The 26,821-nt window shown below is 38.9% G+C and overlaps 1 protein-coding gene across 4 annotated transcripts in view; it reads left to right on the top strand.

Moving 5' to 3' along the window:
* Nucleotides 1–26,821, top strand: part of LOC114652716 (complement C1q tumor necrosis factor-related protein 3-like) — a 62,513-nt gene that overhangs the window by 7,090 nt on the left and 28,602 nt on the right. For 2 of the 4 annotated variants that reach the window (XM_028803037.2, XM_028803039.2), the window contains exons 2-3: nucleotides 10,446–10,560; nucleotides 15,214–15,368. In XM_028803037.2, coding sequence (XP_028658870.1) covers nucleotides 10,446–10,560; nucleotides 15,214–15,368 — 270 coding nt within the window. The remainder of the gene's footprint in view (nucleotides 1–10,445; nucleotides 10,561–15,213; nucleotides 15,369–26,821) is intronic. The other 2 variants (XM_028803040.2, XM_028803038.2) reach the window with 1 other exon arrangement.

Below are 26,821 nucleotides of genomic sequence, written 5' to 3'. Positions count from 1 at the left end.
TTAAGAAAATGAGCTACTTTTCAGTCACACTTGGCGGTGATCTCATCAGACGTTCTTCTAATCCAAGGCATCTTGTTGTCATTTTTGATTCCTCCCTTTCTTACTCCACCCACGTAAACCACATTAAAAAACTTACTAACTCTTACTTTCAGCTCCGCAACATATCCTGTATGTGTTTATTTCTCTCCTTTTCTAATGCTGAGAAACTTGCTTTTATAACATCCTGCATTAATTATTGTAACTCCCTAATAGCAGGTGCCCCTTCTAATCTTGTATCTCAGCTCCACTTGATTCAAAATTCTGCTTCAAGAATCCTTACACAAACTAACAACAGCGAGCATATGACACCTATCCTGCTTCGCCTACACTGACTCTCTGTGCTTTATAGAATTGAGTATAAAATTCTGTTATTAACCTACAAAGCTTTAAATGGCCTCTCACTTTAGTACAACAGTGACACTCTCCATCGCTGTGCTTCTGGTTACCCACTAAGGTCCTATGACTCTGGTAATCTTGTTGGGGCCCACACTACGAGTGACAGAGCCTTCATCTGTATGGCACCCAGACTTTGGAATGACCTCCCTAAATTAATTACCGTATATACTCATGTATAAGTCGGGTCTTGAAACTCGAAAAATTTATCATAAAATCAGACCCCAATTTATACGCCTGTTCAAAAATGCGACACTTATTTTTTTTATTTTACATCTTCTTGCCTCCTCCAATCTCACATCAGTTTCTCAGATGCATCAAATTTCATTGCAGTAGCACTGCTGCCAATTTCTTTCGTTACTTCAATGATGTTTAATTTAAAACCAGCTTCATATTTTCTTCTGATTGAACACTCTGTCGTAGACAAGGGATGCTTTTATGATAAAGGAGTATGAGGGTCTGAGATACAAAAAAACACAAAACAGTGCAAATGTTGCTTCAGAATAGTTCGGGAATTACTGTGTGGTCACGTAGGCACAATAGAGAGAGAGAGAGAGGTTAGGAGCACACGCTGATACAGCGCATTGTAGTACCCACATAGAGAAAAAAGACAGTGTGCTCCGTGGTTACTCTCTCAGGTGGGTGTTAGCATATCATAATCCCTTGGACCAATAACGTGAGTTTTCCGCATTCGACTTATACGACCAACAGTATAAAATACCAGAAATTATACTGTAAAAGCAAGTCCTACTGCGAGTATATACGGTAGATCAGCTGACTCCATTCATTCTTTTAAAAAACAACAACTTAAAACTCATCTGTTCAGGAAGGCTTTTAACTTAACCTGACATTCTGCCCCTTGACAGTTTGCCTTTCTGTACAGATGCTCACCATAATTTGTGTGTGTGTTATATCACAAATGATGTTATTTGTTTCAGGCATTTCTTGTAGAATTGAACATAGTATTTTACTCTGGATTTTTTTTTCTTTATTCTGTTTAATGCTTTGTATATCCTGTGTTTACTGTATCTGTTTAGTGTTGTACTGTATGCTGGAAATATTTGTATCCAATGTTACATATACCCTGCTGTTTAAATAAGTGCCTTGAGCATGGGAAAGGTGCTATATAAGTAAAATGTATTAGTTATATTATTCTTATTATTAGTAGTAGTATTATTATTAAGTCATCATCAAGTATGTATAGTACAATGACTTTCTTATTTTCAGGTATCATCAGAACAGGTGACAAAAGGTAAAATACAGAAAAATACACAACTTAATACAATTGAATACAAATGAATAAATAAAAAGTATACATAGCAGGGCACAACAACCTATTTTGAAGTGGCGAAGTGGTTATGTAAGAATTGTTTTAGATAGATAGATAGATAGATAGATAGATAGATAGATAGATAGATAGATAGATAGATAGATAGATAGATAGATAGATAGATAGATAGATAGATAGATAGATAGATAGATGTCAATGTCAATGTCAATTTATTTATATAGCACATTTAAACAAACATAGTAATGCTGTGGCCAAAGTGCTTTACAAAAATAGAACAAATTAACATAAAACATAAATAGAAATAAAATATATGAACATAAAATAAAATACATAATAAATAGAAGTAATGTTATATACATAAAAAATAGAAGTAACGTAATATAATCACAAAGAGGAAGCCATCAGTATTACTGAAGGTCACTGAATGCAAGTGAGTAGAAATGAGTTTTTAGTCTTGTTTTAAACAGTTCAATTGTAGACGACTCCTTTATATGATGAGGTAAAGAGTTCCACAGGCGAGGTGCAACAGCTGCAAAAGACCTGTCCCCCTTGGTTTTACACTTGGTACGAGGGACAGCCAGAGACAGCTGACCAGAAGATCTAAGCACTAAGATAGTGCTAAGATCTAAGATCTAAGATAGATAGATAGATCTTTATCTGTCCCCAGGGTGGGAAATTTATGGGCCCATATTGCTGTACCTCAGGCAGGCCTGTACTCTAATCTAATATAAGAGGCCTGTACTCTAATCTGCCATGATACCTCTTGAAGAAAGGGCGCCATACTTTAATCTTTAAAGCTATTTATTTAGTGCCTCTGATTTAGTAAATTAAACAGAATTGTACAGAACATTTATAACAGAACCCATACCATAAGAAAGTCCAGCACCCAGCCCTATCCTGAGCTGAGAAGCACCAAACTAACCAAACCATCAATGAGCAGTAGTTTTGAGTGAACCCCGCTGAGTTCGCTTGTCCTCTAGATTGGCAAAAACTTGGAAATGCTTGAAAATTTTGTTGAACTTGGTAAAATTGTCAGTATGGAATGAGAAGTGGGATATAATGATACAATGGTCTTTTAAGTGTCCCTGAGGGTCGCATCTGCCAACTATCCTAAACTGATTACTGTGGCCAAAAATATAAGTTGTGAGGCAGCAATCCTAACCACTGCCATACTGTGCATCCCTGTGCAAAAAATTATACTCTGTGTCCTTTATGTCTTTCTGTGTCTCCTAAGCTCATATCATTATGACTAAATAATTTTTTTTTTTTTTTACAAATTTTTGTTGTGTAAACCTATTTTTCAATTAGCAGTTTCCACTTGAAACATGAAACATTCCACCAGCAGGTCTGATGCAAGATACAAGCACATGATTCGAGAAAATCCTAGCAGTGTTCGTCATGCACTCATACCAATACAGTATGTTGTGATTGAGCTACATAAATCTTTACTTGCACACACTATGTTAGTATATACAGTACCTTTATATACAGCTTTGTTTGCACAAATGTAGCCATCGATTGAGCAGTCAGTTATATGGGAAGGGCAGGCAGACCCATGTAGCCCATTAAGTGTGTGGCTGTTGTTTTGGAGAAAAACAAAAACACACAATGTTATTTTTAATTTCTGAAAAAGCAGTAAATATTTAATGAGATAGTTATGTCTTGTTAAATTAATGTCCAAAAACAAATAACAATCTGGATATTTTTGAAAATGTCATTTATATTTTTGTCACTGCCTTTTATGTTGCCCATTATATTCTCATTCCTTTCTCATAAACATTTGCGGCATTTAATATTCTGTGCACCTGCTTGTTTGGGCCTGTCTCATAGCACCTTTAGATTGAGAACGGAAATTTAAAAAAGCAAACTTCAAATTCAATATACTTTCATTAAAGACGTCACAATTGTACCACTGTTTGAATAAAAACTGTGAAAATGTGTTGATGCTGATGCTAATAACACCCCGCTGACACATCCGCATATGTGTTCTTTATTATAAATAATTTGAACATTTTGCTAAATATATGGTGTGCGTTATGAAAAATTGGAAATGGAATTTCAAATGTGTGTGTGTGCGCATAATTCTTTATGTCAATAAAGAGAAAAAATAAATTAAACTTTTAGTTTAATAGTTAAACTATCAGTCTTCGGCCTAACCTTTAAACGTTACTTTTACATTTTTTTGACACAATATTTTTCATAGATATTTTTATTTATTTTAAAGGCCCTAATTTATTCAGGCCCCTCAGCATTGTACTGCCAACAAGCATAAATTTCATATAAAAAATACATTATTTTTATTACTTATAGAGTGCTTCATTTTTCAATCTGTATGTTATAAAGATAGGCAAATGTGATGATGCTGCATATAGATAATAACAGATAAAGTTAGTGAGGGTAACCACAAGAACAATGCTGACAAGAATAAGACAAAGAAAACTACAGTGCTATTCAATGATAATATTTTCCACATATTTGACAGTTTTTGTTTTTTTAGAGTTCTATATTAGTCTACTTTCCCATATTGTATTCTTGATTGTGTAGACTTTATCAGAATGCGTCAAATCCCATAGACTTACCACTCTTTATAAGATATTGTACTTCTAACTTCTAACCCACCTTCACTTCTATATCTATAACCTCAAGAAATTACATAGAGTAAAAAAAACAAGCAGGAATTAAGTTACAATTTTAAATAATGTATTATTGATAATTTTCACAAAATAATAACAATAAGCAAAGTACATATGAATTATAGCAACCATACAACCTGATAAATGCTGATGTGTAGTTTCAGGCGGCACGCAGACTTGTGGTTACTCAAATGTCTCTGGTCAAGTCAAATTATTTCTAGTCAGCTTTCTTCAGGACAGGCCGCATGCCTGTCTCAATATGGCTGCCGAGTTGTGCTCCTCATTGTGTTCTCTTCATGGCCATGGTGAGAGAGAGGGAGGGATAAAGCAACCAACTTTATACATTTCTGTCCAAATCTTTAGACCAGCAGTGTGTTGTGGTTCAGAATGGCCTCTGAGTCCTTAACAGCCAGAATTCAGACCAATGGGTGCACACGCTGCCTTTTAACCCTTTAACCGCCAACTCCCTAAATATTCCCCACGCCAGGCGAAATCTGAACAATTTTCGTTTTTTTACTTTTTTACATTTATTCAAGCAGTATTGACCACTAAATGTTGTGCAAGTTCTAGAAATGGGCAAACACATACAACTGGAGTACCAGTTATCCATCCAAATGGTGTACCCATTGTCCAATAGTGGTAGGGCAAGGTACACAACAATTTTCTCTGAAAGTCCAAAGTCCTTACATTCATCTGGCAACACTGCTGAAATACTACTCATAGGATCCTCTTTGCCAGTGTATACACGAAATCTATAAATGTAACCTGAATTCTCAGCTAAGCAAAACATCTTGATACCAAACCGTGCCCTTTTCAATGGTAGATACTGTCGAAACTGTAAGCGGCCCTTCCACAACAATAAACTTTCATCAACTGCAACTGACGGTCCTGGCATGTAGGGCAACTGAAATGTTTCAAATAAATGGTCAATCAAAGGACGTAGCTTGAACAAGTGGTCGCGGTTTGGATCTTTCTTATCTGGCTCATTTCTGTTGTCATTCAAATGAAAGAATTTCAGCAGCAAAGAGAATCGGTTACGTTTCATGATAGCTGCAAAAATAGGTGTTGCATACATAGGATCTGTAGACCAGTACATCTCAATATCTGGTTTTCTGATTATTCACATCAACATCAAAATCCCAATGAATTTTTTCATTCCGTTTTCATCAGTGTCTACCCAAGCACGAACACGGGAATGTGGAGGTAAATTGGGATTTTTCTCAATAAACTGTGCTGCATACAGATTTGTCTGATGAACAAAATGTCTGATCAAATCAGGTGACACAAACAGCTCATAAAACTGCTCAGCAGTGTAATTGTTTACATCAACAGTAAAGCCACACGTTGCCTCAAACGGATGCAGAAAAGGTAGTTCACCACGGGCAGCAGTCCAGTTGAGAAGCTGGGGATACACCCACTCATCGCCGTCATCCGATGCGTCTTCATTCACAGTATCATGCAGCGCACGTTGCTGCTCATCATTGTCGCTAAAATCTTCCTCAGAACTGCTACAATCATGATCAGAATTGTCCAAAATCGCCTGCAAAGCCTCACTTGAAGTCAGTTTACGCTTCGCCATATTCACAGCTGTCACTTCCGAAAGTCATATGCATCGCATGATTAAGGTTTACCATACTTCAGTTTTATTCTTAGCTTTTTAAATTAATTGCATTAGTGTTTTAATTGCTTCCTTCAAAAATGAATAGTTTGATGTGGGAAACATATTATAGTGTAATCTCTTCTTATGTTATGCAAAATATTGCAACGTAGTACAAAAGTTACAAAGTCAATGATCTAAAAGTATGTTGCCTGATTGTGCAAATATTCAATCTTCATTGGCATTTTTCTTAACCCTGTGTCTATTTTTGTACCCTATTTGATTACAACCCTAATTGGAAAGAAATTGATAAAACAAGCTACTTCCACAAAGTCGCACGTATGACATGTTCAAGGTGTTCCTTCATTCCATACCAAAATATTCCATTTATTTATGGAAATGATCTTGTAAGATAATTTTTTGGTTAGTTAGGTTATGTTAAATTGATATAAGTATTTACCTAGTTACCTTAAAATGTCTGTCTGTATATTATTACATAGAAGATGGAAGGTTCTGTTCTAACCCTTATGAGCTAACTTATACATGGAATATTCCCATTTGTTTCTTGTCATTCTCAGTATAGACTAGTTTAGTCTGTTCTACCTTGCAGTTTCAAACCCGTTCTGAAACCTATGTACGTTCACTACAGAAAAGTAACATAACTTTAAGTACAGAATGTAACTGAAGTTTAATTTGAGAAAGTTAAGATTGTAATGAAACAGAGAAGAAACATTTTAACTTTTTTTGAGCATGTAGTAACTTTCGTTCTGAATTTCCGTGATCTGATCTTTCTGAATTTTGCTAAACTTTTTTTTAAAATGAAGTTTATTGGACTATGGAATTTCATTTTGTTATGTGTGTGATGTCTTATGCTGGATCCTGCCTTGCCAACTCAGTGAATGCTTGATTGTGGGTACCTGGAAAAGATGCAGCTATGGTTCTACAGTATATAATACATCGTAACAAGTCTACGGATGATCCCATCTCCCTCACCCTGCCCACTGCTTTGGGATATCTTTAAAAGAAAAACACCTGTGAACCACAGACACTTAGAATAAGCTACCAAGTACCGTGGTAGACAGTAAGAGTTTAGGGACTTTCAAAACTCATCTTGATGTTTTTTTAGAAGAAAATTCGTGGATGGGATTGGCGAGCTTTGTTGGGCTTAATTCGCCTGTTCTTATCGAGATTGTTCTAATATTCTAATGTCAGAATGTCTTTTATTAACTACACCTCAACACCATTGTGGACTCCATCTTGGTGCTAAAGCTTAGAGACCCTGGTCTGAGCAGCTACATCTGTGGATTTGTGTTTGACCTCCTTACAAATAGGCCCCAGTCAGTGAGGATTAGCAAAAATAACTCCTCCATGCTGTTTGCCACCTCAGCCCACTGCTATACAGTCGATTTACCTCTGACTGTGTAGCAAAGCATACGGGCAACAGCATCTGTGACCATGATGAGGCTGCCTACAGGCGGGAGGTAAAAGACCTGACTGTGCGTGTCACTTTGAATCTCAACAAAACAGAGGAGATCATTGATTGATTCAGAAAGAACAAAGGTAGTGTGACGGTGCAGGTCAGCTCCTTGATCCCACAATAGTCTAGGAGCCTCTTGAACGTAACTGGATGAGCTTGGCAGATGAGGACAAACACACACAAAGCAAGGGGATGGTGAAAAAGTGCTCAGTGCTATTATTAAAAACAGTTAAAAAATCAAAGTGTTCAAAAGGTGCATTGCTCAAAATGTCAATAAATAAGCAACCCATAAAATAAAGTGCGCCGTGGAGGTTAAAATCCAATAAATATAAAATCCATTAAAAAAGAGGTTAAAAAAATGCAGTGCAGGAAAACCTATAAGCTCTGGTGCTTTCCTTTAAAAGTAACGCCTATGCCTCACCGGCTTATCCTATTCAGATCTTGCAGCCCAGAGAGACGTCAACCGACAGGTGCAGACACCCATTTCATCCGGCCCGTGTCCCCACCACCAATCCCATGACATCCACGTACAACCACCTAACCTTGCTTCACCCAAACTGAAGTAGATCCTGGCTGCACCCAGTGCAGGTGCTCTGTACTTCCACTGCTGCCATTGGCTCCAGCCAGTGACAGCACCTACAGAGCGTAATGATCACTCCTGCTTAGAGCCTGCGCCTACACGGGGCGCAATTATTTAATTAAAACCAGAGCAGCGTCACGAACCACACATCACATTTCTCAGGTCTAGACAGTTAGCAGCTTCAGGTTCCTGGATGTCCAGATCACACACTGCTGTTTGTCATCAGTCCACACCATCTGCATACTGAAAAAGGCTCAGTAAAGACTCTTTTTCCTGAGGAGACTAAAGAGCTTTAGGGTGGACTCCAAAACACTAGTGAACTTTTACCGCTGCACTATTGAAAGTATTCTGACCAGATGCATCACAGTGTGTTGGTAAACACTGCAAACTCCTCCAAAGGACTTCTAAAATCACTGGGGCTGACCTTCTACAGCTTCATACCATTTACTCAACCAGACGTCTGAGGTGAGCTGGATATACCATTTCTGATGACAGCCACCCAGCTCATCCCCTCTTTTCACTTCTTCCTTCTGAGAAGTGAAACCACAGCCTCACCATTTGCTCCACCTGCATCAGGAAGAGCTTCTTATCGCCAATTCCCCAACTGCAAAAAGTCATAAGGTCTCTGAACGTCCAGTATTCTGGTCCTACCTGCCTTGAACTTTGTACTGTACCCACCTGCTGGTTTATATGTAATTGTACCAAATGTTACCTTTTTCTTATATGCTTTTATCTTATCATATTTATTTATATAAGATGCTTATTGTATTTCATGTATTTATCTTCAGCTAGTCTTATTTATTTACTGCATTTATTTTTACATACACAACAGTGACACAACATTTTCACTCTGCTCTTGTAGTTCATGTGACAATAAAGATCTCTCATCTCTGTATCGTTACGGACAGATGCCTCTACAGATAGGTGACACACAGCAAGTACGAGCATGTGCACACTTACCTTGTCTTATAGCTCTGTACACCATCTCATGGATAGGAAAGCAATTGCAATGCAAGCTAAGAAAAGAGAATCTGCCATCTGAGCAAGCCATCCAGCCTCATACCACGATATCTTATGTAACTGTCACTGTATGACAAAAATGTATTTGTGAAGAAAATGGCATACATGAAATACATATATATAGTGTTAGAAAAGCACATGGGCAAGAGAATTGAAGGTAGGAGAGACTTATAGAGGACAGGGCAGAACAATGCTTTCTGACCCAGACAAAACCTTGAGTAGTAGAAGCAACCATGGGACTGCAGCAAAATGGTCACCGCCAGTGATCAGTCTGTCTGATTATGGAGAAGGTGCTCTAGGTTTAAATTTTCCATGGGTGCAGAAATAAAGGTAATGAAAAGTGGGTTAGGCAATCAAAAAGTACAATTTCTGCTAGTCATCGCTCAGCAGCAAGGTGGTCTGATAAACATGCATGAACCCTTGCTGCGTGTTATAGATGAAAGACCGCCATGGCTGAAGCTCATGGTTACAAGCTCAGTTGGGGACTACCAGACAGAGTCTATTGGAGAAGGTACCAGGACTTCAAGAGGACTTGCTTACCGCAAATGTAAGCCCTGTGTGTGTTTTATAGCCATCTCTTGAAGTGGCATTTTGAGAGTGGATTTGGGAAATGAGCCCACATAATGTATGGAAGAGAGGCAGAGTGATAGAGTCAGGCGGTGAAAGATGAAAACCAAGAGTCTTTTATTGTAGTACTTTATGATGGCCAAGAGCATAGGTTAGTTTAAGTAAGCATTTGTCCATCTTTGCCGTGTGTGCGTTCTGCACTTGACACTCAGTAGATGGTGCTGCTGTTCTTCTTCATTTGAGCAGCCTCAGCAATGCACTTGATGAACAGCAGGTGTCACTGCTGTTCTTTTCCTTTCTGCCATGTCACTTTCTCAAAAAACACATGAACACCAATAACTTTAACCGAGGTTGCCGCTCCCAAATAAGACCAACATCAAGGTCCTAGTCCCAGTGGTTCACAAGCAATCGTGTGACAAACAGACACGATCCCTAGGATTTTACGGTATGCATATATATAGCAACTGGTTTGGAACAAAATTCAGTAGCCACTGTGAGGGTCAGGGACTGATACTGAGGACCCCTTGAATTATCAGGACACAATGAGACACAGCTAATCCCAGAAGAATCCCACAGATGTAAGAAACAAACCCAGATTTACTTTGGCCCTGTATGATCCTATGACTAAATAAGTGGGTTAACAAAATGGATGAAAACAATGTAATGGTGTAAATCTCCCAGAGCTTAACAAATGCAAGTACTCTGTTAACAAATGAATTGATTTGATCAGAATTATTTTCCAAGAGATGTCAGGTTGTTGTTTATTGTAAAGTACTGTTCAAGTGTGTATCATTATTGTAATGTACTAGCCAGGAATTAAAAGTAAAGATGTTTTTAATTTTGCCAAGCAGGGGCCATATGGAAGGCCACATTTACCAGATTGCAGTCAGTGTTGTCGAGGTGACCTGGGGTCTCGTGTATTTACTGGCCCACCTGGTCCTGCTGGTCTTCCTGGTGTCCCAGGTAATTATATGCTTTTATAAATGTACTATTTTATGTTTTCTACACATTTTTTACTGTTTGATATGCGAAACATACATATGTCTCTACAAAAGCAGAAACATCTTACAAAGAGTAGAGTCCTGGAATGAAATCTGTGAAGGATGTAAAACATCGTGGGAAGAATTCAGCTCTACAGAATCAGATCAGCACACTTTGTAAAAGTTACGGAACATCCTTTACTCAGCACAGTCTAATCTCTACACTATAAGAAGGCTTCATTTCAGTACAATTCTTTGGACTGCAGTCCTGGGCCAGCATACGGTGGATTTGGAAAGTATAAAGACCTCTTCACTTTCTGCACAATTTATCATGTTGTAAATTTAATTTTAAATAGATACATTTGCCATTTTCGCCCAGTAACAATCAATAATCCATAATTATGGCAAAGTGAAAACATATTTTCAAAAAAGGTTTGCAAATTTATTAAAAATCAAAAACTGAACTGTCTCATTCATTTTAGCATTCAGATCCTTAGTTCAGGACTTTGTAGAAACCCCTCTGGCAGCAATTACAACTTTGAGTCATCTTGGGGAATTCTCTATAAGCTTTTCCTACCAAGATGTAAGAATTTATTTATTTATAATTTTACTTGAAGAAAATAACATTCCATAAAATCAAGAATAATTTATACAATGAAGAAAATATCATTACATACAATCAAGTTGAACTTAACAAAACAGAATTCAACCCCCACCTGATTCCTACCAAAATATGGGCAATTTACCCCATTCTTCTTGGAAGGTCTTCTCCAGCTTCATTTCACTAGATTAGAAGCATCAGTAAACTGCCATCCTTAGGTCTCTCCACAGATGTTCTCTGGGGTTTAAGTCTGGGGTTAAGAGCCATTGCAGACTTGTCCTGAAGTCACTCCAGTGTTGGTTTGACTGTATGCTGCCTTGGTGAAAGGTGAAATGTCAGCACAGTCTGAGGTCATTTGCACACTGGTCCGGTTTTTCTTGAAGGGCCTCTCTGTAATTGGCTGCATTCATCCTTTCCTCAATTCTGACCATACTCACTGTCCTTGCTGTGAAGAAACACCTCCATGTTTCACCATACTTTTATAAAAAGAGTAGGGTGTATCCCAATGTCCTGGCTGAATTGCCCATCCCGGCCTCCTAATCATCCCCTGTTTCTCACTGGCTATCTTTCTCACCCCTTCACCACCTAATAGCTCATGTGTGGTGAGTGCACTGGTGCAATAATGGCTACCGCCACACCATCCAGGTGGGACTACACATTGGTGGTGATTGAAGTGGCTCCCCTCTATGTATGTCAAAGTGCTTCGTGTAGAGAGAAAAGTGCTATATAAATGTAATGATAATAAAAAATAATAAAATGGCAGAATCTTATAATATTAGTGTTTTTTGTTTGAAAATGACATTTGTAAGCTATTTTATAATGTGTGTGTGTAATCTCAAGACAATGAATCAATGCTCATTAACTTTCTTGGCTTGAAAAAGAACACATTCAGTAAGTTTTTAAGCTTTTACCTTCTGGTGTCTCTCCATGCCCTATAACCTCCATTATAAAGCACCAAGTGGGCAAGATATTTAAATACTGAAAAATCTTAACTTTACAACACAAATTTCCACAGCACATTCATATACACTACTAGCTGTCCCCCGTGGCTCTGTCCATGTAGTAGTAAAACAGGAGAAACTTTAAAAATCAATAAAAAAAATTGTGATCATTTGTATTGAGAAGAATTTAAATTAACAGTTTTTGTATCCAAGGGCCTCTTGGTGTACAATATTTTTTAGTTTTGCTATCAGGGGTGAGAATGTAGCTGTGATCTCTTTGCCAAAAATGTAAAAAGTTGGATAGGTATCTCTGGCCAAGCGGAAGGCAGGTACGTCAAACGTTGGCACTGTATCTGATCGTGTTCAGCTCTGACGGGAGAGCTTCCCCGGCGTGGGGAGAAGAGCACGTGGCCATGATATCTCTGCCAATGAGCAGGTACCCTCCAGAACACATGTAGCTGTGATCTCTCTCTCTCAAAAGTGTCAAACGTTACTCTTTAACAATCTCTAGATGATAATATCTTCTGAATAAACAGGTAGCGCTAGCTAAGCAGAGGCAAGGTGCACTCCAACACATAGCGAGAGGTAGAGCGACTCGAATGGAGTGAGGAGAGCCCTGCTCGGCTCCCTACTCCTGAGGTCCTGCCTCTCCCAAACCCTGGCCTGCAGCCTTTCTCTTGGATCTGCACTAATAAATCGGTGCCGCAATCAAACTATAATACAAATTATAGAAAAATACCCAATCTTAATCCATTAAGTAGTTCTCTTGTGAAAAGCGGACAGACATACAGACAGAGAGACAGACATTGGATTTTGTATATATAGAGATGTTTGTGAAGAAATAACTTTGACTTGAAAAAATCCAAACTTATCCTTTAAGGTGCTATTTCTTTTTCACATATACAATTCTCTTTAGTCTTTGTTATTCATTTAATGTGTCAATCCTTGGATCTTGAAAACTTGCTAAATAGTGTAAAATAATTCAGAAGCTTAATTATACTATCCATTTCAATTAAATATAATTATACTATTGATATTAGAGTGCTTGGGTCATGGTTTAAGTTGATTGCAAGATTGCACGTTGTCTCTGTTTTTGTGTGTGTGTTCATCACGTAATGTAGTTTACTCTCACATACTAAAAATTTGCTGTTTGGGGATTACAAACTCTAATTTAATGTTCTGTTCTAGGAAACATTATTAACGTTGTTTGCCATTGTGATGCACATGTTACCGGACTCACGGTCTAGGGGAAACTGGGCCAGGTACAAGCCACTGTTGCAACAGGGTGTAGCCACAGCGATATGGTGTAAAGCATAAAAGAAACAGGCAGCAGTCCCGAGTCTCAGACCATACTTCTCTGTTCTCTCTTTTTTTTTTTATTCTCCTTTTCCCAGAAATATATATATATGCTTCAATTTCTGCATAGATCAACATGGTAATCAGTGGAAACAATGGTGCAAGTCAACTTCCTCTGTATAACAAATAGTGTAAACACATTTACTTTGAGTACTTGATTAGAAACCAATGTCCCCAGAACTCGTTAATTTTCCAAGGAAGCAGACAGTTCTGTATCCCCACATTGTATGTAGATAAGATACTAAATCGAAGCAGTCTGACTATTCAAAGCAGGTGACTCTTTAGCAAGACCGGTAAATATTTATGTCCTGTAGATAGCCATTAGCAATAACCTGTAGCAAAATTTTCCAGAAATTCTGCCTTTTCTTTAAAACACTGGTTTACAGCCCATTACACTAAGCAACACACCGAAATGTCATTTTCTTTAGAATACTGAATTCTAGCCCATTACACACACAACCATTAAACACAGGATTATGTAATGTAAAAATCAATTGAATTGAGTTTTCAAGTACAAGTGATTAATTATTTGAAGCGACTGATTATGTTGACATTAATAAAAAATATTTACATGACACACTGGGAAGAGTACTCTCATTTTGCAGCTGAGTTTTAAAATGCAAAGATGTCTCGCTCTTGAAAACATCTGACTTAACAGTGGTGCTAAGAAATCCACAACAATATGTAAACCTACCAGCTGAAAACTGCCTCACTTGATAAGAAAGTTATTTGCCTTAAATACAAACATCCTGTCTTAGGCTACATCCATACTACTATGATTTAATTTGAAAAAATGGCGTTTTCACATTAATACAACCAAAAATGTATATAACGTAGCTGTTCACTTACACTGTGCATCTGCAGAAACAGTAAGCGGATGTGTCTTCCTTGAAGGAATGGTAAAGTGCCGGCAAAGAGATTACAAAACCGTAGAGCCCGTTAAATTATTTGTCTTTTTTGAATGTATGAACCATTCATACTGTACAACACGTAATTTAGATGCATACAGGTAAGCAACAACACAATTGACATGAAAAGCAACTCCTCTGTGTCCACTATGTTGAATTATATTTTTCTTCCGGGAAGGGTGGCCAATCAGGGAATGCAACGTTGTAATGAACAGGATCCAATCAGGGAAAGACCAGGGGCCTCATGTATAAACGGTCCGTATGCACAAAAATGTAACAAAAATGTTACTTTTCATGCAGACAGGGATTTATAAAGCGAACGTGGAAGTTGGCGTATGCACAGATTTATGCATTTTGGATTTTTTTGTGTATACACACATTTCCGCTTTCGCCCGTACGCCATGTTTTAGTGTGAATTCTACGCACGGAGTTATGTATGAGGCCCCAGGTAATAGGTATAAATCAATCCGAGGATGATTACCTGTAGAGTATGTGTTTTGAAAAATCTCCGTTTTCACCCATCAACACTGTAAGTCTAAGCCAGAATTTTCAGAAACATACGCTCTGGAATTAATTTGAACATAATGCTAAAATGGAGACAAATGTTTGTGTTTTTAAACAAAAATGCAGTAGTGTGGACATAATGTTATACTATACAGTTTCAGCAGTCTGTAATAAAAGTAATGTGAAAAGGCACTCAAACTGAAATGGAAACCAAACTGTGGTTTACAACTTGTCTTACAGAAAGATAAATTTGAAGAACCTGCCTATATCAACAGCAAACAATGTGCTCACCTTTCCTCCTTAAAATTTCTCACTTACTGTTTCAGGAAATCACGGAAACAATGGAAACAATGGTACACCTGGCCGTGAAGGTGAAAAAGGTGAAAAAGGAGATCGGGGAGAATTGGGACCTCGTGGAGAGCGTGGGCCTCATGGACTAAAAGGAGAAAAAGGCTCTCATGGAGTTCCTTCTGAACTTCAGGTGCAATTTTCAAATAATTTCAGTTTATTTTTGTACTGTGCTCTTCGTTGAGTGCAGGTTCAAGTTTACAGATAGATACAATAGATACAATGTTGGAAATTATTAATTATATAATAAACACACATAAAGACAAACATTTGCTTAAACACACATGAAGAAGAAGCAGTTCCAAACTATTAATATAAATGGAACTTTACAATATCTGACCATTAACATTATTATTAAACTATGGCCAGTTGACAACAGAGGAGAGGAAAACAAAACTTCAATTAGCAGTATCTCTAGAGGAAAAAAAGTGTAGGATGATCTTATTAAGTATAACATAAAGTGACACACTGTCACAGTCCTGGGGACCTCCAGCAACTAGACAGTCATCGCCTTCTGGTCATTCAACAGTAAAGCCAGTGCTGGGCCATCTACTTTTGTTATAACCCCAATTAAAAAGCAGATGTGATGAATAAATGTAATGTACATCACAAAAGAAGGTTGTCGTAAATCTAATGCCTCTACAAGTTGATGTTCAGAATGTAACTTGCTTTCACTTCATCCATTCATCTGTCTATCAATCATCTGACTTAAAGAGGTGGAAGCTGTGGCCCACCTTGACCCTAGAGAGCATTAACCAGGTATTTTGCTTTCAGATTTGATTTTTATTGATTTCATTTTCATCAACGGTAGTTTAAGGATTACCAATACATTGAAATAATCCATTTAGATTTTCTATAAATCCTTAACTCTTTGATCTGGTTATGGAATCATGGAATAAAAGACCAATCCCCCAATTCCCCCACGCTTTTTGTTGATGTAATTGTGTTGTGTAGAGGAAGTTGGAAGAACGGAAAGGGTTGTAGTATTATTAAGGAGGGCTGTAAAGGGGGCAATCAAGTGGAGGTCTAATAACAGATCATTATCTGCATTTGCTCTTTATTATTTGAGGGGGGGGGTTTCTTAGTTTTTGGTATTTGGGGTGCACTGAGGGACTTCCTGGTGGTTGGGCTTTGTTTGGTATGTGAAGCTGTGTGATGGAAAAATAAAGCCATTGGATGGAAACCTGCTGGTGTGGCTTTCTGGAGGATATCACAGGGCTTAGAGGATGGACAATAAATAGGAAGAAGACAGAATATCTGAGGTTTATGATGATCAGGATTCAGAAGTTAGCCTGCAAGGATGGAAAATCTGGAAAGATGGAAAATTAGAAGCAGAGATAACCCATAGAGTGCTTTGTGGATGGAACAACTGGAAGAAGTTATCGGCAGTATTGTGTGATTGAAGACTTAAAGGTATTTTCTTTTTTCCTGCTTTCTATTTTAACTTGCTGATGCTTTTTTATTGTCTAGCTTGATTTTGAAGTCATTCACTCTATAAATTCAGCTTGATTGTATTCAGTGTTATTTTCTTGAAATAAAATGAATCATTGAATAAACACGTTACCTACTGTGGCAGACAGTTGGTGGTCTTGCCCAGCCAGGACGCCCCTCTGATGGAAGGACTTGGGGAGAGGACATGTTCACGGCAATACCTCCCCCAGAACACAAGAGGGCAAATCCCCTGGATTACATTGGGGCCACGGGTTTGGAGCTTAGACGCTCAACCCTGCTGGGGCCTGTGTCCACTGCCAGGTGGCACCTGGAAACTTTCGGAGCCCTGGACTGCAGCACTTCCGCCACACCCAGAAGTGCTGCCAGAAGACGATTGGAGAGCACCTGGAGCACATTCGGGTGCAACATAAAAGAGGCCATCTCACTCTGTTCGGAGAGCCAGAGTCAGGAGGTGGAGGACAAAGCTTGCTGGGAGAGGAGTGGAGGAGACAGAAGAAAGAAAGAAAGAAAGAAAGAAAGAAAGAAAGAAAGAAAGAAAGAAAGAAAGAAAGAAAGAAAGAAAGAAAGAAAGGGACTGAGCAGTAGTGTTGTGCTTGCTAACTGTACACTATGCTCTAAAATGGAGGGTGGGAAATAGAGCTTCCCCACGAGAAATAAACACAGAGTTATTTTGCTCTTTTGTGTCTCTATGCTTGTCTGTGTCCGGGTTTGGGGAGCTGTACGTCCCCGTGGCTTTCAAACTACCCAATGTGATTTGTAGTGATAGTGGAGAATATGTTTTATTCTCTTGTTTTTATTGCGAATAGGGATCGCAAACATGCTGATAGAATGGACATCAATGAGGACCATGGTAAAAATATCAAAAATACCCATACACTCATGTCATGTAATGCACATGTCAAGTCATCCAAATGCATGCTCACATTGTGCAAAATGATAAAGTCCCAACTATGCCACCCAGTGGATTGTGGGCACTGGTATAACCCAAAAACCAAGAGACTACCTTTCTATTTTATAATTTTCAATGTTTTATTTTCTTACCTCTAGTGCCCACTTTCTTATTTATCCTTTTGGAAACCAGAACCAGGCACAATGACCCACAGTGCAGACTTGTCAAGCCCTTTAACAATCAAATTTATTTAGAAATATTAAAATCATTAAAAACACTTCACATACAATATTTACAGTCCCTAAATAAAACTCCACGTCCCCCCCCCCCAGTCTCCAATCACTCATTTAGCAGGTAAAGAGTGCCAGTCAACAAGAAAGAAGAATCAAATTCCAGATAGATTTGTATGCCCGCTGTCATCCAGTTGAAAAAACAAAAAATCTAAAATAAAGTATGGACACCAATTACTTGATCCAAAATGGGGTACTGCTTTGCCAGTATCAGTAGCCCAGTCCCCAGCTTCAAAGACTCTTAACTTATTAATGGTGGTTATGTGCTTCCAAAACAATCCCTGCACCACTTCTAACACCCGGTCAGCTCCGAAAACAATTCTCCAGGAGTCGCAATTGTCTTGATGATTTTCCTCTAGCCGTCTACACATTTTGTATTATCGCATTTCCTCCGGACTTCTTCATACTCCCCTTGTTCATGCTTTCTCAAAAGTTTCTTTTTTTATCAAACTCCCACCACAATTATTAACACCACACTTTCCAAAACACATTAAAATGATTAATAGCACTCATCACACCACAAAGTGCAAATCTGTATCAATCAACTGACTGGCGCACATCTCTCTATTATAAAAAAAAATATCTTGGAACGAGACAAGACTTTTTATCCTGCGAAGAGACATGATCTTTTGAAGAGAGACAGAGAGACACTTTGACGTCCCACGAGACGGGCAAGTCACGTCATACTTACAACCTATGGAAGCAAGTCCCGTCATCTGACCTCTCAGTTGTTAGAATGCCTTTTGGCAGACACACTTCCTGTGCTCTCATCTCTTAAAAATTCAGGGCCGGAAAAAGACAAAGTAGAACGTCATAAAGAATTCAAAAACATTGGCACGATACACATGCAGAGTAGGTTAGAGATAATGGAAGTGGGAAAATTCTAAAGACTAAATAATGATAGTAAAGATCACATTAGCGCAAAAAAATTTAAAATATTATTCTGTGAAATAACAGAACAGCAAAAAGAGATCGAATAGAGGATGAGGATGTCTTGGGGAGAAGAGAGACAAGGCAGTGAGACAAAAGGAGAGCTGCTGCACAGGCTTGTAAATGTTCGAAGCGCCGTACGAGATGCAGATCACGGGGCACAGCACCAAGCTAGTAGCTGATCGAGCAAAGAGGAGGTATAAAAAACCTGTGTTTGTATCCCATTGTATCACCGTTTAAGAGGGGTTACAGAGGAGCGACCGCGTCTTCTTGGGGTGCGTTCAGCCCCCCTCTTCACAATGGCACGTAGCACGGGCGGAAGGGGCGGGTTTTGGTAGTTGGTGAGAGAAGCAAGAAGGGACAAAGCCCCCTAGTTAAACAACAAAACAAATACTCCATACAACATGAACACCATGACAAATGCATATATTTTTTTGTTAAAATATTGTTACAGTAAATAAATATTTACAGAACCCCCCCACTCCCACAAACTTTACAAAATGAATGTCAAGCCCCAAGTAGGAGTCTTGATTTGGTAGATGATGTCTTCCGCTATCTGGTCACTTCTCCTACTTTTCAGGAACTACTTGACTGTGTAACAATATGCTGAGGAGATTGAATGTCCTTTTCATGGTAAATCTTTTACAATTTCTTGAAAATCTCAAAGTAATATCAGCTTTTATCTCTGGTCAGACATGACCCTGGACTCGTATCTGATGAAGTGTGTGTAAGACATTTCTGGGCACCACAAAGCAGTGGTTCTCAGCCTTTTTGGACCTGAGACTGAAATTTATCTATTTTTGTCCAATGATGACCCTTTATTACCAATATTTGTAATATAAAACTAGTCATTATTTTCCCCTGAAAGGCACATATTAACAAACAGCAGTAATACAGTGGTGTGAAAAAGTATTCAATCCCTTTGAAAGTAATCATTATATTCTGCGTGACAAAAGATTTATGCACATATTTATCCATTCAGTTTTTTTAATGTAGATAGATAGATATATCTGGGATGGGAATCAGCACCTCCAAATCCGAGACCATGGTCCTCAGCCGGAAAGGGGTGGAGTGCCCTCTCAGGGTTGGTAGCGAGATCCTGCCCCAAGTGGAGGAGTTCAAGTATCTCGGGGTCTTGTTCATGAGTGAGGGAAGAATGGAGCGTGAGATTGACAGGCGGATCGGTGCGGCATCCACAGTGATGTGGGTTCTGCATTGGTCTGTCGTGGTGAAAAAGGAGCTGAGCCGCAAGGCGAAGCTCTCAATTTACCAGTCGGTCTACGTTCCTACCCTCACCTATGGTCATGAGCTATGGGTAGTGACCGAAAGAACGAGATCGCAAATACAAGCGGCTGAAATGAGTTTCCTCCGCAGGGTGTCTGGGCTCTCCCTTAAAGACAGGCTGAGAAGCTCAGTCATCAGGGAGGAGCTCAGAGTAGAGCCGCTGCTCCTCCGCATCAAGAGGACTCAGATGATGTGGCTCGGGCATCTGATCAGGATGCCTCCTGGACGCCTCCCTGATGAGGTGTTCCGGGCATGTCCAACCAGGAGGAGGCCCCGGGGAAGACCCAGGACACACAGGAGGGACTATGTCTCTTGGCTGGCCTGGGAACGCCTTGGGATTCTCCAGGAAGAACTAGAAGAAGTGGCCGGGGAGAAGGAAGTCTGGGCATCTCTGCTCAAGCTGCTGCCCCCGTGACCCGACCTCAGATAAGTGGAAGAGGATGGATAGATAGATAGATAGATAGATAGATAGATAGATAGATAGATAGATAGATAGATAGATAGATAGATAGATAGATAGATAGATAGATAGATAGATAGATAGATACTTTATTAATCCCAAATGAACTCTTATGCTCTAACAACACAATTCCAAAGTTAAAATAAACCACTTTCTGTAGATATTTAACTGAAGAAGAAAGGTTCCAAGGGTAGTGTTTGCCTAAGTATTTAAGGCCTAAACATTCATACTTTGTCGAGAACCCTCTTGCTGCAATAACAGCCTTCATTCTTTTGGGTGTGTAAATGTGTCCCAGTTTTTTGCACATTGTTCAGAAGTGACTCTTCGTCATTCTTCTTGGCAGAGTTGAAAGAGATCCGCTCAGTAGGTGGGATGGTACGTCTTTACAACGGTTTTCATATACTGCCGCACATTCTCAATAGGGTTAGGATGAGGGCTTTGACTTGGCCATTCCAAAACATTCACTTTTCTGTTTCAGAGCCACTCCAGTGTCACTTTGGCCTTATGTTTAGGGTCATTGCCATAGTGAAAGATGAATCTTCTCCCGAAGCGTAGGTTCACAGCAGACTGGAACAAGTTCTCCTGCAGTATTGTGCGTATTTGTGTCTATCCATTGTCACTTCAACTCTGACAAGATTCCAAGTCCCAGCACATGAAAAACACTGTAGATATGGTGCTTCTTGAGACATGGGTAGTGTTAGTTTTACTTCACACATACATCTTTGAAGTTTGGTCAAAAAGTTCTATTTTGGTCTCATGTGACCATAAAACCTTCTCCCACAACTCAACTGGGTCTTTCTCATGCTTTGTAACAAATGCCATATATGCTTTCATGTGGACCTCCATAAGGAATGGCTTCTTTCTTGCTTCCATTCTGTTGAGGCCTGTTGTATGGAGAACTCTTGAAATTATGGACCCTTGCACCTTCACTCCAGTTTCAGCCAAAGGACATTGTTGACTTCCGATAGCGATGGGTGGATTTCTAATAGCCTCTGTCACCAGTTGATGTCTCACTCTGATGTTTAGTTGTGAGGGACTGTCTGTTCTAGTAAGAGTCTGGGTGCTGTGATGAACCTTCAACTTTCTGATGATGGATCCAACAATGCTTAACGGGAATTTCAAACTCTGATATTTTTGTAGCCATTTCTGTCTTGTGCATTTCAATGACACATCAGCAGAATGTTCCTTAATCTTGATTGTTGCAGTCATTGTCCAACAAAGATGACGGCCCTTAGAGAGGGGGCTTTTTATATCCAGTGAGATACAAAGGACTCACAAGTAGGACCTAATTATGTTTAATTATGATCGTCAAATAACTGTCACATTTGTGTCATTTGGGATTAATTTGTCATTTGTGTAAACCCGGCACTTCCAAAGCACAGGGGTTTAAATACTTATGCAGACACTGACTTTACAGTTTTTCTTCTTCAGTTAAATATCCACAGAAAATGGTTTACTTTGACTTTGGAAATGTACTGGTATAGCTTAAGAGTTCACATTAAAAATGCTGAATGGCTGCAGAAAATTATGATGACTTTCAGAGGGATTGAATACTTTTGCACGCCGCTGTACATATTCAAGATTTAACCACAGCAAGTATAACAGATGAAATACGCACAGTACTCATCCAAAAATAACTCAACTCTCCATTTTTCAGCACTGAATACAATTTAGTGCCCATTTACCTTTTTAAAGGGTAACGTGGACTTGTCTAATTTTGATGAGAGTGCAGAGAGGTTGACGTTTGAGTTTTCTGCCGGCTGACTTGTCCGGAACTTCATTGCATGCATCTACTACACGAGGCAAGACGAGCCGTTCTGTAATTGTGTGAGCTTCTTATGGTTGGAAGTTCGGTGTGCAACAAAGTGATGTCTGGAGTGCTTGCTGACTTGTTGTACAAACACACTAAAATGTTTTTTGTGATGCCTTAGGGTTTTGATTTTATTCATTTCAGAATGTTGAAGGATTTACTTCTGTAAGTGCTTTGTTTCCAAAGTGTGATTTTTGAAAAATTCATTTTTTTATACTCTGAATTGTGAATAGCCTCTAAATTCATTGAATGTCTCTTTGCATGTGACGGTTTTTAACTGGATGTGATCAATTTTTTTAATTGTATAGGTGCAATATACTGATCTAAAAGTAGGCTTGCATTAGTCATGATTCAGTTTGGTTCACTGAACTAGATAATTAAAAACCATTGCAAGGTACATTTTTCAGAACCAGTGATAGCAAGGAGTACAATAAATGTACACTTCATCATTCCAGTGACAAGAACGCTTTGAATGGTGAATGAGATTCACAAGAAGAAACTCCACTCTGGCTGCAAAGCAGCTGCAGGTCTCATTAGTTTGTTAGTTAGCAGCATTCTGATTTCAAAAAAGCTCTTCTTTTGCTCAGTAGTGTGGTAAAGTAAGGTTTACAAAAGCCTATTGAACAATAAAAGTCATTTAAAAATGTGTCCTAATAATAAATTGTAGCTCCACCTTCAGATTCTTTTGGCTTGTATTTTATTAGCTCCCATTAAAGCCAGATATCAAAGGCACATTCCCTGCATTTTGACACAAGAAGCAACTGAGACCCTGCCACGGTCCAACATGACTTGCCCCCAAATTCAGGTGGAAGGTAGGACAAAATAGAAAATAAAGTCATTAAATTGCTCAGAGTTTCTGTCATTACCAGTAATAATTAATGCTAATATGCTTATAACTACAAAGAAGCATTGGCATCTCTGTTGTTAGGATTACAGCACACTTAGTTGACAAAGTGGTGTGAGGCCTCCAAACCAGAATCAAAAAGCAGGCCAGATTTCCTTCTAGCCTGCTGAAATAAGGCTCACTCCCAGGCAGCCTGAATGCCTACAGTGATAGCTGGCTTCAGCCTACACTGTATCAGATGTGCCATGGCTTCAAAAATTAAATAAAAAAAAAAAAAAAAAATATATATATATATATATCCATCAATCCATCCATTTTCCAATCCGCTGAATCCGAACACAGGGTCACGGGGGTCTGCTGGAGCCAATCCCAGCCAACACAGGGCACAAGGCAGGAACCAATCCCGGGCAGTGTGCCAACCCACCACAGGACACACACAAACACACACTAGGGCCAATTTAGAATCGCCAATCCACCTAACCTGCATGTCTTTGGACTGTGGGAGGAAACTGGAGCACCCGGAGGAAACCCACACAGACACGGGGAGAACATGCAAACTCCACACAGGGAGGACCTGGGAAGCGAACCCAGGTCTCCCAACTGCGAGGCAGCAGTGCTACCTACTGCGCCACCATGCCGCCCATATATCTATACTAATTAATAAAAGGTAAAGCCCTCACTGACTCACTGAGTGACTGACTGACTCGCTCATCACTAATTGTCCAACTTCCCGTGTAGGTGGAAGGCTAAAATTTGGCAGGCTGATTCCTTACAGCTTACTTACAAAAGTTAGACAGGTTTCATTTCGAAATTCAACGCGTAATGGTCATAACTGGAACCTCATTTTTGACAATATACTGTAATGGATGGCAGCTTGATGGCCGTGGGAGGCGGAGTTGAGTGTCACGTCATCACGCCTCCCACGTAATCACGTGAAAAGACTGTGAACTCAGTAGGGAGAAATGAAGGAAGAGCCGGAAACGGCGAAGAACAAAAAATTAATTAAACAATTGAGAAGGGAGCGAGTGAAGCATACAAGCATCTTCATAAGGGAAACAAAGCACGGTGTAAAACATAAGTTTAAATTAAGTTTATTGAAACGCTCCCGTTGCGGATTGCAATAACATATTCGCGAGATAAAAGAACGCAGTAGGGAGAAATGAAGGAAGAGCCGCAAACAGCGAAGAACAAAAAATTCATTAAACAATTGAGAAGGGAGCGAAACAATAAGAAGCCAGCGAGTGAAGCATGCAAGCATGTTCATAAGGGAAACAAAGCACGGTGTAAAACGTAACTTTAAATTAAGTTTATAGAAACGCTCCCGCTGCGGATTGCAATAACATATTCGCGAGATAAAAGTTTAATGAGAAGACACGAGGTATAAACGAACCACACGCCGTAGCGCAACGTTAGGGGCAACAGTTTCAACCATTCTATGATCTGCTTCTCGCAACTGAAAGACGGCACATGGCGGATGTTAGCCGACTTGCTGAAAACAACGTTAGGGGCTTCAACTCTGGCGCTGACGATAGAGATTCGATTCCCGAGAGGGGATGAAGTAAGTGTGTATGCCTGATGAGCCCAGAATTAGGGAGAAACACGTGTCGCATACTCTTTGCATTATTTGAAAGTAAACTATTAAAACCATTCTATGATCAGCTTCTGGGAACAGAAAGAGGGCACGTGGCGGATGTAAGGCGACTTCCTGACCAACCACAAGCATTACCTGGCAGGTAACCACCCATACAGTCAGATTGTGATTCAGAAAACGAATGCCATGAATGTAATTACCACGATCTACATACTGTCAAATAAACAAAACACACGCTGTAGCGCGACAGCTGTGAAAAGCGAGGTTCAGAAAAAAACAGATCCTTAACAAATTGTTATTGGTATACTGTATTTTCGATCCGTTTAAAAAGGTTTTCTTTTCTTAAAAAATTAAAAGCAGTACTTTGCCGCAACAAAGCGTGAGAATTTGGCTATATATATCTGCTTCTCACAATTAAAAGAGGGCACGTGGCGGATTTTAGACGACTTCATGACCAAACATAACTGTTACCTGCCAGGTAGGATTACCACTTTTAATACAACAAAATAAGGGACGCATACTGCAGCGGGTGCCACATCCCAGTGCCAACACTTTGCAGACTCTATTTAAAAGACCCGCCCTCCTCACTGGACAGTTAAAAAGACCAATCAAACTAACGATGACGTCAAGTATTACCCAATCAAAAGTACGAAAGGAGGCTTCTTCATAAAATGCGTGTGGGATGATTTGCATGAGACGCTGCTTTAAAAAAAATGATAAAAAAAATACGGGATAAATCCCGTCCCGTATTGATTCAAAACGGGACGCGCAATTTCATTCTCAAATACGGGACGATTCCGTATTTTAAAGGACGGGTGGCAACCCTACAGTGCCAGGTAACCACCCATACAATCAGATTGTGATTCAGACTAGGAATACAATGAATGTAATTACCCCGATCTACATACAAGGCGAAAGTCTTGCAACATTCAAAGATGATGGTTTGGGATAAGTACACCATAGAACATAAAAGAGCTTATGAAGCCTTGAACCGAAAAAAGCAAGATCTCAGAGATCGTAAAAAAAAAAAAAGGAGGTAATGTCGTTTTACTCGCTGTAGATTTTAGTCAAACATTACCAGTTATTCCACGAGGGAGACCAGCAGATGAACTCAACACGTGTTTAAAGTCCATGCTTCTCCCACGCTCGGTTATATGTCGCGTGTTCTCGGGTAGGTACACCAAAAAATGTATACATTTAAGCATGTAATGGGCAAACAAAAAATGAGGTATACCCGAAGGCACTGCAGTAGTACTTAATGTAACTTTACTTCTTAAATGTTAATGTTTTACTGTTTAATAATTTATACGCTTCTTATATGTTGTTCAAATTCTTTTATCAAAATACCAGTGACAGCGCAATGCACGATAACATGGAGTGAATACACCATACGCATCCGCCCACGGCCGCCCTGGTGTGCGCAGATAGGAGTTGATTCTACAATAAAATAAAATAAAGATAAAAACCCAGGATTGTTTCCTGCCTTGTGCCCTGTGTCGGCTGGGATTGGCTCCAGCAGACCCCCGTGACCCTGTGTTCGGATTCAGCGGGTTGGAAAATAGATGGATGGATGGATGGATTTTACTGCTTAATAATTTATATTTATATGAAATGTGCTTCTTATATATTACTTCATATTCTCATATGATAATGATGTTAATGTTGTTTATATTGATTTCTATGTTATTGAAACTGCATGTATGTGTATATGTATGTATATATATATATATATATATATATATATATATATATATATATATATTTATATTTATATATATATATATATATATATATATATATATGTATGTGTGTATACATATATATGTGTATATATATATATATATATAATATATGTGTATGTGTGTGTATACATATATATGTGTATATATATATATATATATATATATATATATATAATATATGTGTATGTGTGTGTATACATATATATGTGTATATATATATATATATATATATAATATATGTGTATGTGTGTGTATATATATATATATATATCTATACTAATAAAAGGCAAAGCC

This window comes from Erpetoichthys calabaricus, chromosome 5 (assembly GCF_900747795.2).
Source record: "Erpetoichthys calabaricus chromosome 5, fErpCal1.3, whole genome shotgun sequence".
NCBI classification, from domain to species: domain Eukaryota; kingdom Metazoa; phylum Chordata; class Cladistia; order Polypteriformes; family Polypteridae; genus Erpetoichthys; species Erpetoichthys calabaricus.
This window is presented reverse-complemented; position numbering and strand designations above follow the sequence as displayed.